The 16,754-nt window shown below is 42.0% G+C and overlaps 1 protein-coding gene across 7 annotated transcripts in view; it reads right to left on the minus strand.

Moving 5' to 3' along the window:
- The window catches only part of ZNF385D (zinc finger protein 385D), a 638,761-nt gene that overhangs the window by 190,114 nt on the left and 431,893 nt on the right, over nucleotides 1-16,754 (minus strand). For all 7 annotated transcript variants that reach the window (XM_060248779.1, XM_060248777.1, XM_060248778.1 and 4 more), the window contains one exon: nucleotides 919-1,061. In XM_060248779.1, coding sequence (XP_060104762.1) covers nucleotides 919-1,061 — 143 coding nt within the window. The remainder of the gene's footprint in view (nucleotides 1-918; nucleotides 1,062-16,754) is intronic.

A 16,754-nucleotide genomic window follows, 5' to 3' on the forward strand; every position in this document is an offset into this window, starting at 1 on the left:
ACAGAATGCACTATTATTCACCAAAATGGGCAAGGGTTAGAAGATGTGAAACCCTGCCTCCCCCCCCACTCCCCACAATTGTCCTTATTTTTCTGTGTTTGGTACTTTTCCCCTAGCCTAGCTGTTATTCTTGAAGTTACACACAACTGAGAGGAAAATGCTGAGAGATGAGCAATATGAATAAAACATGACAAGGGGGACATCACCTGCAGACTTCATTATTATTTAATAATAACCCCACCTCCCTTGCTTTAGATCCAAATGAGATACTGTAGTAAATGGACATTAGCATTAGAAATGCAAAAAAAATTGCTTTTCTCAAACTAGAGTGCAACCCCAGCAAGAGTGCTGTCTTTCAGCACAAAAAGAAGTGATAGCATTTGTCTTTATCTTCCCACCCAATCAGCAGCTCTGTCTCTATGCCACAGTGTAAAAGTAACACACTTATCCCAATATGTAGGAAGTTGGTTACCAGAGAATGTAACAGGAAAACAGTAGCATTGTTCATGTAGAAGCTAGAGAGCTAGGAACAAAACTATCTACTAGATACAAACTGGTGCCTATTCTCCTCCCCCCACCCCTCATTCAGATTTCTTATAAGACTAACAAATGGGTAATTTTTAGATCAGGTATTGGTTAGATAATATCCAAATGCATACTCCTGGCATGTTTTAACCCTAACAATTTTTATTACTTTGCTGATGTAAACAATTTTTTAAAAACCATTATTTTCACATGCATGGCTTTTGCTTTCTGCTAATTGTCTTGAGATTCCTCTCTCAGTTACTCCATGCCAGATATATGAGTGTATGTGTATGTGTGCATGCTGATTGTTTGCCTTGTTAAAATGGAAGCTAAGGAGATTGAAACAAATCCTTCCATAGGAAATGGAAAGCAACCCTTTAGTAAAGTACTTACTGCATTGAAGTTGGGGAAGAGATTTACAGCTGCCGCAGTATCCAGAGGAAATGGAAGAAAAGGTTTGATATCCAGCGATGGCTGCAAAGCTGGGGCTGGAGGACGTACCAGGGCTGGAAGAGCAGGACTCTGGCATGTACCTCCTATATGAAAAAAAGAAGTAACAACTGAAATCACACAGAACAAATTTTGAATCTGTATTAGTTCTTATTTTTAAAAAGTCTCTTATCTGCACTGGTCAGATACCAGATAATTAAGGTAGGATGCTTCTCAGCTGCTAGTCTTAAACTCATAATAGGCTGGCAGGGTCCCCTGCCCCTCACACATAGACACCAGAATCTTCAGCTACTGTTATTTTAGTGGTACTCAAACCATGGGTCATACCTCCATATGGAGATATTAGATGCTTTAAGAATAGCCAAGAACTACTCTTTGATAACCTTCCCACACTTGTTGTATGATGCTTGGACTAGGACAAGGAATATGGCCTGTGCTGAAGTATAATCAGTCCAGCAATGAACGTAACAATGAGATTCTTGAGAACCTCTGCTGGGTGGACTTCTGAAATAAAGCAATGAAGTAGTTCCCCAGTTCTTCCCTGGATGTCTTCTTGCTTGGCTTTTTAAAATAATGTAGCAGAATTTCATTGCATTTCTTCTATCCCCAATTTCAGAATAAGATAGATGCAGTCTATACATGATTTATGGACTACTAACACACATACACACACACACACACATGCAAATTGGAATCCTAAGAGAGAAAAACAGTGTAGTGGAAGAACAATGTTGAGTGAACATAAGAGAAGCCATGTTGGATCAGCCCATTGACCCATCCAGTCCAACACACTATCACTCAGTGGTCAAAACCCAGGTGAGTGGAGAAGCAGTGGTCAAAAAAAAGGTTAAGTAATCCCAATACACATCTCCAAATTGTTTAGAAATTTATTTCAGGGGGAAAATGGTCCCTAGGGTTCATTTAAAGTTTAAAGTTACATAAAAACTGGCATTGAAAAAATTGTGTTGAATCAAAGAAATCCTCCTCCCCAAATGTAAATTATTTTCAACAAGGCAAATTCCCGTATCATTGGCAAACTCTCTACTACTTAATAGCAAACAAGAAGCAAGGGAAGTGGTTCACCTTCTGGTTGGAAAGCAGAAGGTCCCAGGTTCAATCTCCTGCACCTTCAACTAAATAGGAAAAAAAACAGGTCACAGTTGAAGTGTAATACCTCTGCTTGAAACCCTGGAGACCTACTGTCAGTCTGATTATACAATACTGACTTTGATGGACCAAACAGTCTGATTCAGGATCAGATAGTTTTATGCATTCAAGCTTTTTTCAGTTACTTAATTTACTACGTGTAGGGTGCTTTTTTTTTTTTTTTAACAAAGTCCTAAAATTTATTTTGATCACTTTTAAACATTATCAAATGAACTCCTCTGTTTATTCAAAGTAATCATAGAATTTTATAATTAACTTCAAAGGATTGATTTTAAAAGGAATACAATGCAATATAAGGCCAGCCTCTGAAATTCTGCCCAGAGCTGCCCTTCAGAAGAACTGACAAACCCTGGGGGCTGTTGTTGAAGGTTCAGGTGATCAGGAATTGTCTTGAAGTGCCGCAAGCACTTCTCTTGTGAATGCTGCTCCCGAGCAGTTCTCTGGGAACGTTATGCAAATGAAGCTTTTTCTTTGCATACTGATAAGCAGACACCTGCTTACCATGGCCCATAATTTCGCTCGTTGTTTGTTTCTTGCCACAGACCACCACATATTCTACTGGCTGAAAGCTGGGAGCATTCAAATCCTATGTCTGCTTTAAAAAGCTCCTGTAGTTTGGGTACACATCCAGAACATCAATTCACAGCTAATTAAGATTCTTTGAATCCTAGCAAATTCTTAAAATATTCCTGTATTCTTTTAATCTGACAGGCAGGCAACAGACTATAAAACGACTACTGGAATGTGTCCAAGAAATATTCCAAAAACAAAATGCAGTGGGAATTTTTCTAACTCCCTGCAATCTTACTATTCAAAGGATGTGTGAGGGTCAGAAATTGGATTACCTCTTATATTTATTTCTGCATTCGATCCAATTCTTATATAAATAAGTTGGAGTAATTCACTCAAAGTATGTCCAAGTGCAGCCAGAAAAGCTCTTAAGGAGAACTGCATTTTAATACTTCTAATTGAGGGCTTATAACACGATTGAGTTAACTAGCTATATCAAATTATCAGCTCTCCCACTTTTTCTAGGAAATCAGCTGATGACCCCAATTATATGACAACAGTTTATTTCTATCATTTCAATTTCCCTCTCAAGTGCCTGACAAAACTTTTTTTGTGTGCATGCAAAAGAAGCAGTGATATTATAAATCAAGGACATTAATTTATAGCTCATATTTACTTCACACTGTACATGGACTATCTTGGGATCTCTTCTGATTTACAGCAATTGTGAAAGTGAACATTGAATCTGACCTTTAGAAGAGAACTATTATGGGAGGAGAGACGATAAAAGAATAATACAAGAAGTCAGTGCTCATCTCAGGCTACCAGACAGTCATTTATCAGCTGCTTAAATATTGGCTAAATTGACCTGGGGGAGTCAGCAGCATTTAAGGCACTGCTGTGAGGAAACAAGACTGTTCTTTTGATCCAGGACTTCGGTGCAATAATTGCCCTGAACAGATTCAATAAGTATGCTCTGAGTGACTGTGGCAGAGGCCTGTGATAGAAGCTAGAGGCACAACCTGTGGGTTACGTGGAAGGTTTCCCAGATATCAAAGATAATGCAAGGACAGAATGTAACATTACTTCTTAAAGGCACTACTATCAAGAGTCAATCCTCATCTGACTGACCAATGAAGAACTTCGAAAGTCCCAGGCAGAAACAGCATGACACTGACAAATATAGAGGGTACCCAGATATATTTATTTCCAATTCCCCAAAATTAATTTGACTACTTTTCCCAGAAATGTTATCTTCCTATGCACAGAAGCCTTCAACTTCACATCATAGATATGGATCCTGGGTCCTCATAGAAGCAGTGTTCACCAGATTAAATTAGCAGCCTCTGACTCCTTCCTCATCGATTTCAATATAGCATTATACTCACCATCAGTTACACAAAGGAGACTTCTCTGAATAGAAACTTCAAAGTCAACAACTCAGTTGCATGGGTATTGGTTCTGCAAGCTTTGGCTAACGTAATCTGCAATATAGTGAACATACTATATTGCAATATAGTGCAATATACTGCAATATAGTGAACATACTGCAATATAGTGAACATACTAATCACTGAGAATTTTTGGATGCACTTGACAGACCGCTGGTTTTTATGTCCTATGTTTTATTAATTTATTGTTTTAACTGTTATTATGTAATTGTTTTTAAGCCAAACCTATGTAAGTTTTATGTGTTGTGAGCCGCCCTGAGCCACCTCAGTGGGAAGGGCGGGATATAAATCAAAATATAAATAAATAAATAAATAAAATACCCTTTCCTCTGGCTAAACTGTCCTGAAAATTCTGGTGTTGAATATGAAAGCCTTCCATTGTCAGTGACACAAATTCATTTTCAACCTGTATCTTCTATCCTGAAAAATGTGTCCCATGGATCTTTACTCCAGCAGCACCAAGCATAACCACACTTTAAGCTGCCTGAAAACATCACAGTGGGAGATTCTTCAATATTCTTGCCCTTTGTGAAAATTATAGTTCACAACCAGCTAAAATTCAAAAATTCCATCAACTGGAAAATGAGATGAGAGCCTATTTACTGTGGCTGTTTCCTCCATTAAAAACCTAACACAATGTAAATGTTCAAAGTCTTAAAAGACCATTTAAGCAAGGAATTTCCAACTCTCAAATTGTATTATGATGCAGCCCAAATTGCAAATCTGACTTTAATGCTCAATCCCAAAACTGATTTTGATTGGAAATACATAGAACAGTCCTATATTTCCCCCAAAGTCCTTGCTGAGGTTATCTGGAATAGACCCAAGGAGAGACCATCTTCCATAACTGACAACAGATTCTTAACTATCACTTTAAATCTTTGGGATTCCTGGAGGTCTAAACTTACCCCATCAGTTTCATCTCTCGCCACCTTTTGGAACAAGCATGGTTTGAACCTGGGCAATGGCCAGCCTTTTCACAAATTTTTAAAGAATCACATCTTACTTGCTTAATAGACATAACATCAGATGGTACTGTAAGTAAAAAGACCTACATAAGAACATAAGAGAAGCCATGTTGTATCGGGCCAATGGCCCATCCAGTCCAACACTCTGTGTCACACTGTGGCCTATACACACACACACACACACACACACACACTGTGGCAAATAGCCACTGATAGACCTCTGCTCCATATTTTTATCTAACCCCCTCTTGAAGCTAGCTATGCTTGTAGCCGCCACCACCTCCTGTGGCAGTGAAGTCCACATGTTAATCACCCTTTGGGTGAAGTACTTCCTTCTATCCGTTTTAACCTGACTGCTCAGCAATTTCATCAAATGCTCACGAGTTCTCGTATTGTGAGAAAGGGAGAAAAGGACTTCTTTCTCTACTTTCTCCATCCCATGCATAATCTTGTAAACCTCTATCATGTCACCCCGCAGTCAATGTTTCTCCAAGCTAAAGAGCCCCAAGCGTTTTAACCTTTATTCTTAGGGATAGTGTTCCAACCCTTTAATCTAGTTGCCCTTTTCTGGACTTTTTCCAATGCTATAATAACCTTTTTGAGGTGCGGTGACCAGAATTGTACACAGTATTTTAAATGAGACCGCACCATCGATTTATACAGGGGCATTATGATACTGGCTGATTTGTTTTCAATTCCCTTCCTAATAATTCCCAGCATGGCGTTGGCCTTTTTTATTGCAATCGCACACTGTCTTGACATTTTCAGTGAGTTATCTACCACGACCCCAAGATCTCTCTCTTGGTCAGTCTCTGCCAGTTCACACCCCATCAACTTGTATTTGTAGCTGGGATTCTTGGCCCCGATGTGCATTACTTTGCACTTGGCCACATTGAACCTCATCTGCGACGTTGATGCCCACTCACCCAGCCTCAACAGATTCCTTTGGAGTGCCTCACAAACCTTTCTGGTTCTCACCACCCTGAACAATTTAGTGTCATCTGCAAACCTGGCCACTTCACTGCTTACTCCCAACTCCAAATCATTTATGAACAAGTCAAAGAGCATGGGACCCAGTACTGAACCCTGCGGCACCCCACTGCTTACCGTCCTCCACTGTGAAGACTGCCCATTTATACTCACTCTCTGCTTCCTATTAATTAGCCAGTTTTTGATCCACAAGAGGACCTGTCCTTTTACTCCACGACTCTTGAGCTTACTAAAGAGCCTTTGATGAGGAACTTTATCAAAAGCTTTCTGGAAGTCAAGGTGAACAACATCTATTGGGTCTCCTTTATCCACATGTTTGTTCACCCCCTCAGATAAATGTAACAGGTTAGTGAGGCAAGATCTTCCCTTACACAACCCATGCTGAGTCTTCCTTAATAACTCATGTTCATCAATGTACCTACTCATTCTGTCCTTGATAATGAGTAGGCACATTGATGAACACGAGTTATTGCACCTCTTCTGGTAGCTGGATCCACCAGTGGGGTGCTGTAATTAAGAAGGCTCGCTCCCTTGTCGCTTTTAGTTTGAACTCCTTTGGCCCAGGGATTTTCAGCAGATTTTGTGAGCTAGATCTCAGTACTCTATGGCGAACATATGGGGAGAGATGGTCCCTAAGGTAGGCAGGTCCTCGGCCATATAGGGCTTTAAAGGTAATAACCAGCACCTTGTAACAAACTTGGTACAAAATTGGCAGCCAGTGCAGGCCCGTAGCCTAGGCTGTATATGTTCCCACCTAGGAAGTCCTATTAACAGCCTGGCTGCCGCGTTCTGCACTAGCTGCAGTTTCCGGGTTTTGCACAGGGGCAGCCCCATGTAGAGGGCATTACAGTAGTCTAACCTTGAGGTGACCATTGCATGGATCACTGTTGCCAGATCATCACGCTCCAGGAAGGGAGCCAACTGCCTCGCCCACCTAAGATGAAAAAAGGTGGATTTAGCAGTGGCTGCTATCTGGGCTTCCATTGTCAGAGAAGACTCCAGTAGCACCCCCAGGCTCTTGACCCTGCACACTGCTTTCAGTGGCGCACCATCAAATGCTGGTAGGGGAATTTCCTCTCTCAGACTGCCACAGCCCAGGCAAAGGACCTCTGTTTTCACTGGATTCAACTTCAACCCACTCAGCTTAAGCCAACCTGCCACAGCTTGCAATGCCAGGTCCAGATTTTCAGGGACATCGTCAGTCCGGCAGTCCATCAATAGAGAGAACTGGGTGTCATCAGCGTACTGGTGGCAACCCAGCCCATATCTCCGGGCAATCTGGGCAAGGGGGCGCATGTAGATGTTAAACAACATCGGGGAGAGGACCGCCCCCTGAGGCACCCCACAATTAAGTAGGTGTCTCTGGGATAGTTCCCCCCCAAATGCCACCCTTTGTCCCCGACCATCAAGGAAAGAGGAAAGCCATTGCAAGGCCAGCCCCTGAATCCTTGCATCGGCGAGGCGGCAGGTCAGTAACAGGTGGTCGACCGCATCGAACGCAGCCGATAGGTCTAACAACAACAGTACCGCCGAACCAGCTCGATCCAGATGCCGCTGGAGATCATCCATGAGTGCAACAAGCATTGTCTCCGTTTCATGGCCCGGCGGAAGCCAGACTGATATGGATCTAGGATGGAAGCGTCATCCAGAAAACTTTGCAACTGCAACACCACTGCCCTCTCAATAATTTTGCCCCAGAAGGGCAAATTTGAGACTGGCCGGTAATGCGCCAATTCGGTCGGATCTGATGTAACCTTTTTCAGTAGGGAGCGGACCACAGTCTCTTTATGAGGTGTTGGAAAAAGGCCCTCCGAGAGGGATCTATTTATGATGTCCCATATAGGACATCTTAGCTCCCTCTGGCAAGCTTTAATTAGCCAGGAAAGGCATGGGTCCAGATCACAGGTTGTTGGACGTACAGTAGAGAGAATTCTGTTGACTTCCTCCAAGCTGAGTGTGCTGAAGTGATCCAGGGTCAAACCAGAAGACAGGCACGGGGCCTCGAGTTCACATACTGTATCCAATGTGGCGGGGAAATCATGGCGGAGCGACATGACCTTGTCTGCAAAAAATTTCGCAAAAGCCTCACAGCCTATCTCTAATTCCTTAACATTTGGCCTGCCTTGTGGCAGTGTTGTAAGATTCCGAATTGTCCTAAACAATTGTGCCAGGTGTGAATTTGCAGACGCAATCTTAGCCACAAAGTACATTTTCTTTGTGGCTTTGACTGCCATCTCATAGGACATCATAAACCCTCTATAAGATGTATTAGTCGCTTCATCCCAAGTACGCCGCCATTGCCTCTCTAGCTGTCTGAGTCCTCGTTTCAGCTGGCACAACTCCAGTGTGTACCATGGGGCCAGCTTAACGCGGGGTCGCAGAGGCCGTTGAGGCGCGATCTCATTGATGGCTCTGGAGAGCCGGCCATGCCAGGTATCAACCAGATCATCGAGAGAATTGCCAGAGGGCCAGGGATCCTGTAGAGCCATTTGGAACCACTCTGAGTCCATTTGACTCCGCAGGCAAGCCATAATAAGGGTTTGGAGTGGAGCATCCACACGAGCCTTGAGGGCAAAGTGGTCCGACCATGGCACCACTTCTGCAGTTATATCGTCCACCATAACCTCGGCTGCAAAGATCAAGTCTAACATGTGCCCCGCCTGGTGAGTGGGGGATGTAACAAACTTAGAGGGTCCTAGTGTCGCCATGGATGACACTAGGTCCATCGCCTGACTAGAGGTCGCGTCATCAGCATGGACATTAAAGTCACCCAGGATCACTCCAATGCCCAGCCTGTTACAGCCTCGATCAGGGATGGTAAGGCGTTGGCTGGTGCGCTAGGTGGATGGTACACCAGCCAAATCACCAACACCTCTCCAACCTCCCATGCCAGACCGGCACATTCAATACCATCGATCTCTGGGGCCAGGAGAGCCCTAAAGGAGTAAGCCTCTCATATGAATAGGGCCATTCCTCCCTCCCGCCTGCTAGTCCGTGACTGGTGAAAGACTGAGTTACCCAGGGGAGCCGTTTGTGAGAGAGCCACTGTGTCCCCCTCCCGTACCCAGGTCTCAGTCACGCAAGTTAGGTCCATGTCCTGCTCGAGTAAAAACTCGGAGGACTGAGGTCTTATTATTTATGGACCTGGCATTGCATAACACCAATGATGGAGGCAAGTCATTAAACCTGGCCCCTCTACCTGTCAGCCTCGGGATGGGATGCAGACTGGAAGGCGGTCAAGCACTGTCTGGTCTCGGTCTCCTTCCCTTATATCTTTGTCTGTTCCCACCATCATACCTCCCCTTCCCCAGGAGCACTGGAATCCCTAGGCCAGTCATCTCCCACTGATCTCTACTTCTGTCGTAGCCACTACAGACGCACAACTCACACCCCACACTTGATTAACTCCCCAATCCACTCCGTCCTACCAGCTGCCAATTCTAAAGTTAATCAATCAAGATAAACCCTACCCACAATCTTCCTTTTAAATTAATTGGTTAAAATACTTAATTTAATTCTAATGGCTAATTATTAATTATAAACCCCACCCTAACAATAACCACCCTTAATTAATCTGCCAAAAAAAATATATTTATCTGAAACCAATCAATCCAACTAAATCTCTATAAGTTAATTAACAAAACCCATAAGCAACTAAATTATAAACTGGCAGTTCATAAGTGGCTGGAGTGGCAGTTTGTAAGTCACAGAATAAAGTGCTGTTGTGCATCTATGACGTAGATGTAAAGTTCTCCTCGGGTTGCAGTTTGTGTAAGAGCAGGGTCCCCAGTTTCTCAGGTGTAGTTGTGGGATAAAGTGCAGGATTAACTGCAGCAGTCGTACAGCAGGATGTTGAGCGAAATATAGGACGATATATCGATATATCGAGCAAGTGAGCAAAGGCCTGAGCCCAGCAGTCCCCCCGCGCAGCCTGGCAGGCCCGGGGGGGTGGAGACCTCCCCCCTCGTGTCCCCCGCCACATAGCAAGGCTCCAAAGCTCCGTTGGTGAAGTCGTCCGGCACTTAGGACGGCCGTTGTAGACCTCTGCTCCACCTATGTACTCGTCAACGCCCAGGGCGGTTGCTTCAAGTCTCCTCACCCAAGCCAGAGGCACCACAGCCGCCAATCACCCCCACCAGCGCTCCACTCCCGGCGCCTGACCGCGTCAGCGCCCTGTTCGTTGCACAGGTCCCCTGACTCCACTCGGCTTCACCTGGCTCCGTCCGACTCCACTCGCTGCCAGGCCCCTGTCCAGTCACACCCACACTCCAGACCACAGCCTCAGCAGCCCTCCATGTCTGCGCCAGGCCCACTCACCAAAAACGGTAGGGTAAAGCTTGAACTTAACTGATGCTCTGTGGGACCCTCTGATGTTAAGCTTTTGCTCTTCCCATGGTAAAACATAAGTTTTCAGTTTCAGTTTTACCGTTTACCATTTGAAGCAGCTAAACAGACAGAAGGAAGCCTAGGTTTCAAGAGCTCTAGCACCCGAGCTCCTGCCTCATCGCCATTTCAATGAAAGATTACATATTTTTGTCAGGAGATTCACAAGTTCAACTTTGAGTTCTTTCAGAACTCTTGGATGTATGCCATCCAGACCTGGTGATTTATTAGATTTTAATTCGTCTATCAGTTGTAGGACCTCCTCTCTTGTCACCTCAATCTGACTCAGGTCTTTCAACACCCCTTCCAAAATAAGTGGTTCTGGAGCGGGCAAACACTTCTCATCTTCCACAGTGAAGATGAAGGCAAAAAATGCATTCAGCTTCTCAGCCATTTCCCTATCCTCCTTCAGTAATCCTTTGACCCCTTGGTCATCCAAGGGCCCCACTGCCTCCCTGGCTGGTTCCCTGCTTCTAATATATTTGAAGAAATTTTTATTGTTGGTCTTTATGTTTTTTGCAATATGCTCCTCATAGTCCCTTTTTGCCTGCCTGATCACAGTCTTGCATTTGATTTGCCACAGCCTGTGTTCCCTTTTATTAATCTCACTTAGACTAGCTTTCCACTGCTTAAAGGAGTCCTTCTTACCTTTTACAGCTTCCATTACTTTGTTCATTAACCATGCAGGCCTTTTCTTATACCTGTTTGTGCCTTTCCTAACTTGTGGTATATATTTTATCTGAGCTTCTAGGATTGTAGTTTTAAATAGCCTCCAAGCTTCCCCAAGGGTTTTGACTGTATTTACCTTTCCTTTCAGTTTCCTCTTCACATGCCTCCTCATCTCAGAGAATTTACCCCTTTTAAAGTTAAACGTGGCTGTGCTGGTCTTTGGGGGCAACTCCCTATTTATACAAATGGTGATATCAATAACGTTATGGTCACTGCTCTCAAGCAGTGCGATCACTCTCACCAAGTCTTGGGCATTACTTAGGACCAAATCCAGGATCTCCCCACTCATGGTAGGTTCTGTGACCATCTGCTCCATAGCACAGTCATTGAGAGCATCTAGAAACATCTAGTTCTTTGGGTTTGTTGGTGCTGTTTGCTTTGGGAGGCTTTTGGCCAGTGTTTGTTTATTATGCTTTTGAGTGTTTGGTAATTCCCTAGAGAAAGCTTGAAATTTCTCCTCCCCCTTCTCCAGCAATAGTTAATAATAGGACACCTTGTTGAAGAGCTGATAAAACTGAACATCTTGATCCAATTCACTTGAATTTTAGTGGCTATTTACTAGACAGGCACCAGCAGCTCCCCAGCAATTTTGGTACCTTTAGTTTAAAAAACCAGCCACCATGTTCCCCATATTCATTCCCTCACACCACAGAAAATGAGATTTTCAAAATTATGGAAAAGTTCATGCACACTTGTGACATGCAACACAACCATAAGCCTTTCCATTCATAACCAATTAACTCATTTTGGCTTCTGTGTTGTATATATCACTGAAGATCCCCTCTCTAAGCCCTAATGATTTTTGTAATTTCTTTTTTTTAATGGAACCACAGGAAAATGAGAATTTTTTTTGACAACCTTCTGAATGCATGATTAAGTATAACCTAAGAAGGAAATTTTATGATCATGTACATAAACAAAAATGATCACACAACATTTGCACAGACTTGACAACTTTAAGGTTATAAACTATTCTTGACACTAACAGATTTTTAAAGTGTGAAAATAAGGCTGCAGCATTTTTTTCATATTTATATGATGGAGTTTAATCTTAAATCTAATATGCACTAGGAAAATAGACATTATAGTTTAGTATTTGATAATAACCAAGATAACTTTTGTTCCCTGTTATCTGACTTATATTTGCAGTATATTACCGTTAAATGGTAAATAACTGTGTGTCTGTAATATATTTGCAGTTATATCCCTTGTGGATTTTTTAATAGTTAGTGCCACATCCAGAATGTTACCCAAAATAGTTCTTTTGACTTCCCTGTGTGATTTTTAGCACCACTTCTTGCTCTTTTTTTCAAAAGCAACGCCCATCAAAACAACATATGTCCAAAAAGCTCTGAACAATTGACTGTAATTGCTCTTTGGTTGTTCACTGATGGATCTAATCTAGTAAATGCAATTCTAGATTTTTATCGGGCAATCATTTTTTTGATATCTCAGTGGTCTGTTAATAAAATAGGCAAGCACATTGCATTTTCTGCCTTGTGTGACCAAGATAAGAAGAAAGATTTAATTCTTGTGACTCTACAGATTCTATTATTGTAAATAAGCACATTTCTAAAATATTTCTTGTCCACTGCTGGATTAGTCCTCAGAAGCAGATATCATATCAGAATGGCTCTTCAAAATGGATTTTTGTAGACTCAAAGGCTTTAGACCTTCAAAGTGTAGGATTTTTAACAACTACTGTAATCCTTTTGGAAATTTTACCATCACTAATCAGGCAGAGCAATTTTGTACTGACATTTACATTTTTTATTCCTTACTACTCGGGGGGGGGGGGGGATTCTCTTTGTACAGAGGTGCAAGGTTTCTGATGCCTGATCTAAGGAACCTCATATTCAAAGTAAATTTACTAGCAGCTAGAAGATCACTAGTTTCACAGTAGAAAAATGACATTCTTCTAATCAGGGTTGCCATTGCAATGAACACTGAAGAAGACAGGAAGGCAACTGTTCTGGAACAAAAGGTTTCTTTCATATTCGCAGCTATTCAGAACTGTTTTATATCATTGTGTAGTTATAGTTCTATCTCTATGTAGCTTGCCTAAAGTGGCACATGATGGGTAATAACAGATGGGCAGTGTGGGGCTGTTGGGAGGTGTCCCAAATTGGGCTGGCTCAAAAAGATCCATCTGGGAGCCTCCAAATGCTCCCCAACAAAATGCTTGCAAAACTGCCAGGCGCCTCCAGATATGGAGGCACCTCAGAAGCCCAACCACTCTTTCTTCCCCAAACAAGTTAAGTGATCAAACACTCATGTGCTCCAGCACTCCCAACAGTTTTTAAGGGGGGAGGCAGAAGCTGTTTGGGGTGGCTTGGCGCTTTCACACAGTCAAGTCACATCACATCTGCCCTGCCACTTCCAGACACCAATGGGGAAAAAGCTGTCGCCTCAGAAATTTGCTACCACTTTGGAAGTGATAGCTTTTTGAGCCGGACTGTGGAGGCCAGAGGACTGCGGTGAGTGTGGGACAGGGACTGGTGGCAGATATTTGTGTATGGAAGGATTTTTTGGGTCAATTTCAGAGCCATCTCTGAGTTGACCCAAAGTGCTGGTCTCTAATCACCCGATGAGAATCAGGAATTTGATCAAAAATGGTAACTTGTTAATTGCTGTATATTTCCTTAATAGAAGCAAATTGTTAGTATACAGTCTCCAGAGATATATATCCAAGAATAAGAGTTTGAAGAAGGTATTCCCCTCTTCTCAGATAAGGGGAAGACAATTGGTGCAGGAAAACCGTTTTGAAATTTAAGGAGGAAGAGCATGAGGAATTGGGATTTGTGTTGGTGTTTCTAGGTCCTGTCTTACCTTACCTGAGCGGCTGCAGCAAGTGATCCCACAGGTTAACACCACACCAAAGTTAACCTGCTAGGCTCTTGTGGAGAATACGCTCTCAAGGATTTAATTTCACAGCCGCAGCCTGTCATGGAACCCTTCCCCTAACAGGAGCAGGACTGTTAAGAATAATCTCCTGCTTCCCAGAGATCCAGAGACAAGCTCTCAACCAAAACAGAGTTTATTCAGCAACAGATAGATAACAAGCACAACCCACACTGACTCCCCAGATCAGGCTAGAAAATGAAGCAAGATATATAAAAGCAAGGTAATAACCTGACACAGCTCTCAGTTGCTGCAGACAATGGACTGCTATAGCAGGATCACCCCCTCTGGAGAAAAGGCCACCCTTTGCAAATTTGGGGGTCTCTTTTTATACCCAGTTCAAAACATAGGCTGATGTCATCATAGTACATCAGAGTGAACATACACACTTATATGTTAAGTACATGCTGCAAGTGTCCCTGATGTAAAACGACAGAATGGATCCTCTTTCGGGCCTCATTTGGACTTCAGAAACCTTATGTTCCCAGTGGGTGTGCCTTTAGGGTGTCTGTTCTCTCTAACATACAACTTCAGTACTGATAAAATGATCCAGCTGGAGAAAGAGATACATTTGTTTCTGAGATATATTGTTTCAAGATCCAACTGAAAAGTAAGCTTGGGTGCAGAATTTCTCTCTGTTGCAGAGTAGCCATGCAGTCCTATAGACGTGCCTTTTTGCATCTACTACTACTTGTATATTTGTAAAGGAAGCACCATAACTCTACAAAGACACAGTAAAAAACAAACAACCCCCCCCCCCCATACCCAGTTGTGCTGCCCCTGGAATTTCTCATCATTTAGAAGTAGGGAACATATATCACTATGTTACAAAGAAGGGAAAGTAAATAATTTGTGCTCCTCTATTTCCTATTTCTGCTGTACCTTGTACAACACCTAAGAAGCTTCCTAAAGAAGACAGCCAAGAGCCCACATGACCTTTATTAGCTCAGAGATTTCAGTAGAGGATTCCTGTTTCCCTGTATTAATCTAGAGAACTAGGAAAGGGAAAGATGAAGTTCCTTTCCCCCCACTTGTTTAAAATGCAGGGTTCAGTTCTTCAAGAAGGGGCCTGTCAATGTATAGGTGCACAATTGAATAATAATATTGATAGCTGCAAACCTTTGGCTGTTAAATCAGTTTTGAACCTTCAGCCTAAGCAACTATAGCCCACTTAATGTCCCTAAAGCTGGCCCTGATCCTTATTAATCCTTCCACCTCATGTGGTCCTTCCAAGAATAGCTGCAGTGTTCATGCTTTTCCTCTGAGCTCTTTTGTTTGCTACAATAAAATACTCTCACAAGATGAACATCCTGATGGAACTAATGAGACCATCCATATCCTTAAAAGGCAGTGATGAGGAAAAGCAACAACAACAACAGGTTTTATAACACCCAACTCTAAATGTCAATGCAAAGCCACCATATTCCCACCATTGTATAGATTATTCGATCGGAATAGTTGTTATAATTTGTTTCTACAATAATAAAAAAAGATTAAATATGGGCTTAAAGTTACTTAGAGGTAACTATGTTTCACACTTACGAAAGGTATAAGAATAATGCCTCCCTCAAGTTTTTAAAAGGACCAAGACATTTGGAAGTAAAAAGTATGGAATTCAAAACAAAATCACTTTAATCACTTTAGTGAATGTGTTTTTCAAATAATGTTCTTTGTGCTAAACTAAAAACATCTGCAACTTGCCATGGACATTGTCACTATTGAAAATAAATTATTCTTAGTGACAAGACTGAATAAATTTGGTCCATGAGTTTTTTTTAAAAAATATATATAATTAATAGTGATGGGCTGGAAGGAGAAAGTAGCAACTTTCCAGCTCTGTTTTTGAGCAGAGCTTAGATTTCCAAAGAATGCGAAAGGGCAGAAAAAAACCAACCCAAACATAAAATGTATGAATATCATTCTGGAAAAACTGAAAATAATTGGCATTTCTATGGGACATGAATTGTAAATCCACATTTTTAAAATAGTAGTCTTGGAACTGTCAAGATATCAAGTCCTAAATCCCATTCTCTTATATTCTACTATTAAGACACAAACAGCACAATCCTGAGCAGAGTTACACCCTTCTAAATCCATTGAAAATGAGCTTAGAACAGTGTAACTCTTCTTAGGGCTGGACTGAAAGTCTTGTACTATAACAGGCGTGTAAACGAGTCTATTGAGTTTATTTCATACCCAAATATGTGTGTTCTCCAGTTTCCTTCTGGTTCTTTAGTGAACATATATTTGCTGAGAAACCAAAAGGCTTGGAATCCTTGCTGTACAAAGTGTACTTTTAATCAATTACCTTGATGCATTGTTGATCTTTCTTTAAAATAAAACTTCCATGTGCAATTCTAGGTTTACTTAAAGGTTCATTTGGGGGGAAATCTAGTCAAATTAAATGCAGTAAATTCCTCAATGACTATAGCACATAAAACCAGAGCTTAGTGTACATTCTCATCAATTGTTTTAATTGAGAAACCAAGGTATTTCACATTTGAAGAATTCAAGAGGACTGAACATGCAATTGCTATTTTTTGCCACATGACTGTGAAATTGTCTCTGAAAGAAGATCAGAAGAAAAGTAATGTGTTCCTTTATGGTGACCCAGAGTAATTATTTATGTTAAAACAGTCCATTGTTCTCTAGGTAGAAAGCCATTATGTGTTCAATTTTG

Source organism: Heteronotia binoei, chromosome 10 (assembly GCF_032191835.1).
Source record: "Heteronotia binoei isolate CCM8104 ecotype False Entrance Well chromosome 10, APGP_CSIRO_Hbin_v1, whole genome shotgun sequence".
Classification (NCBI taxonomy): Eukaryota; Metazoa; Chordata; class Lepidosauria; order Squamata; family Gekkonidae; genus Heteronotia; species Heteronotia binoei.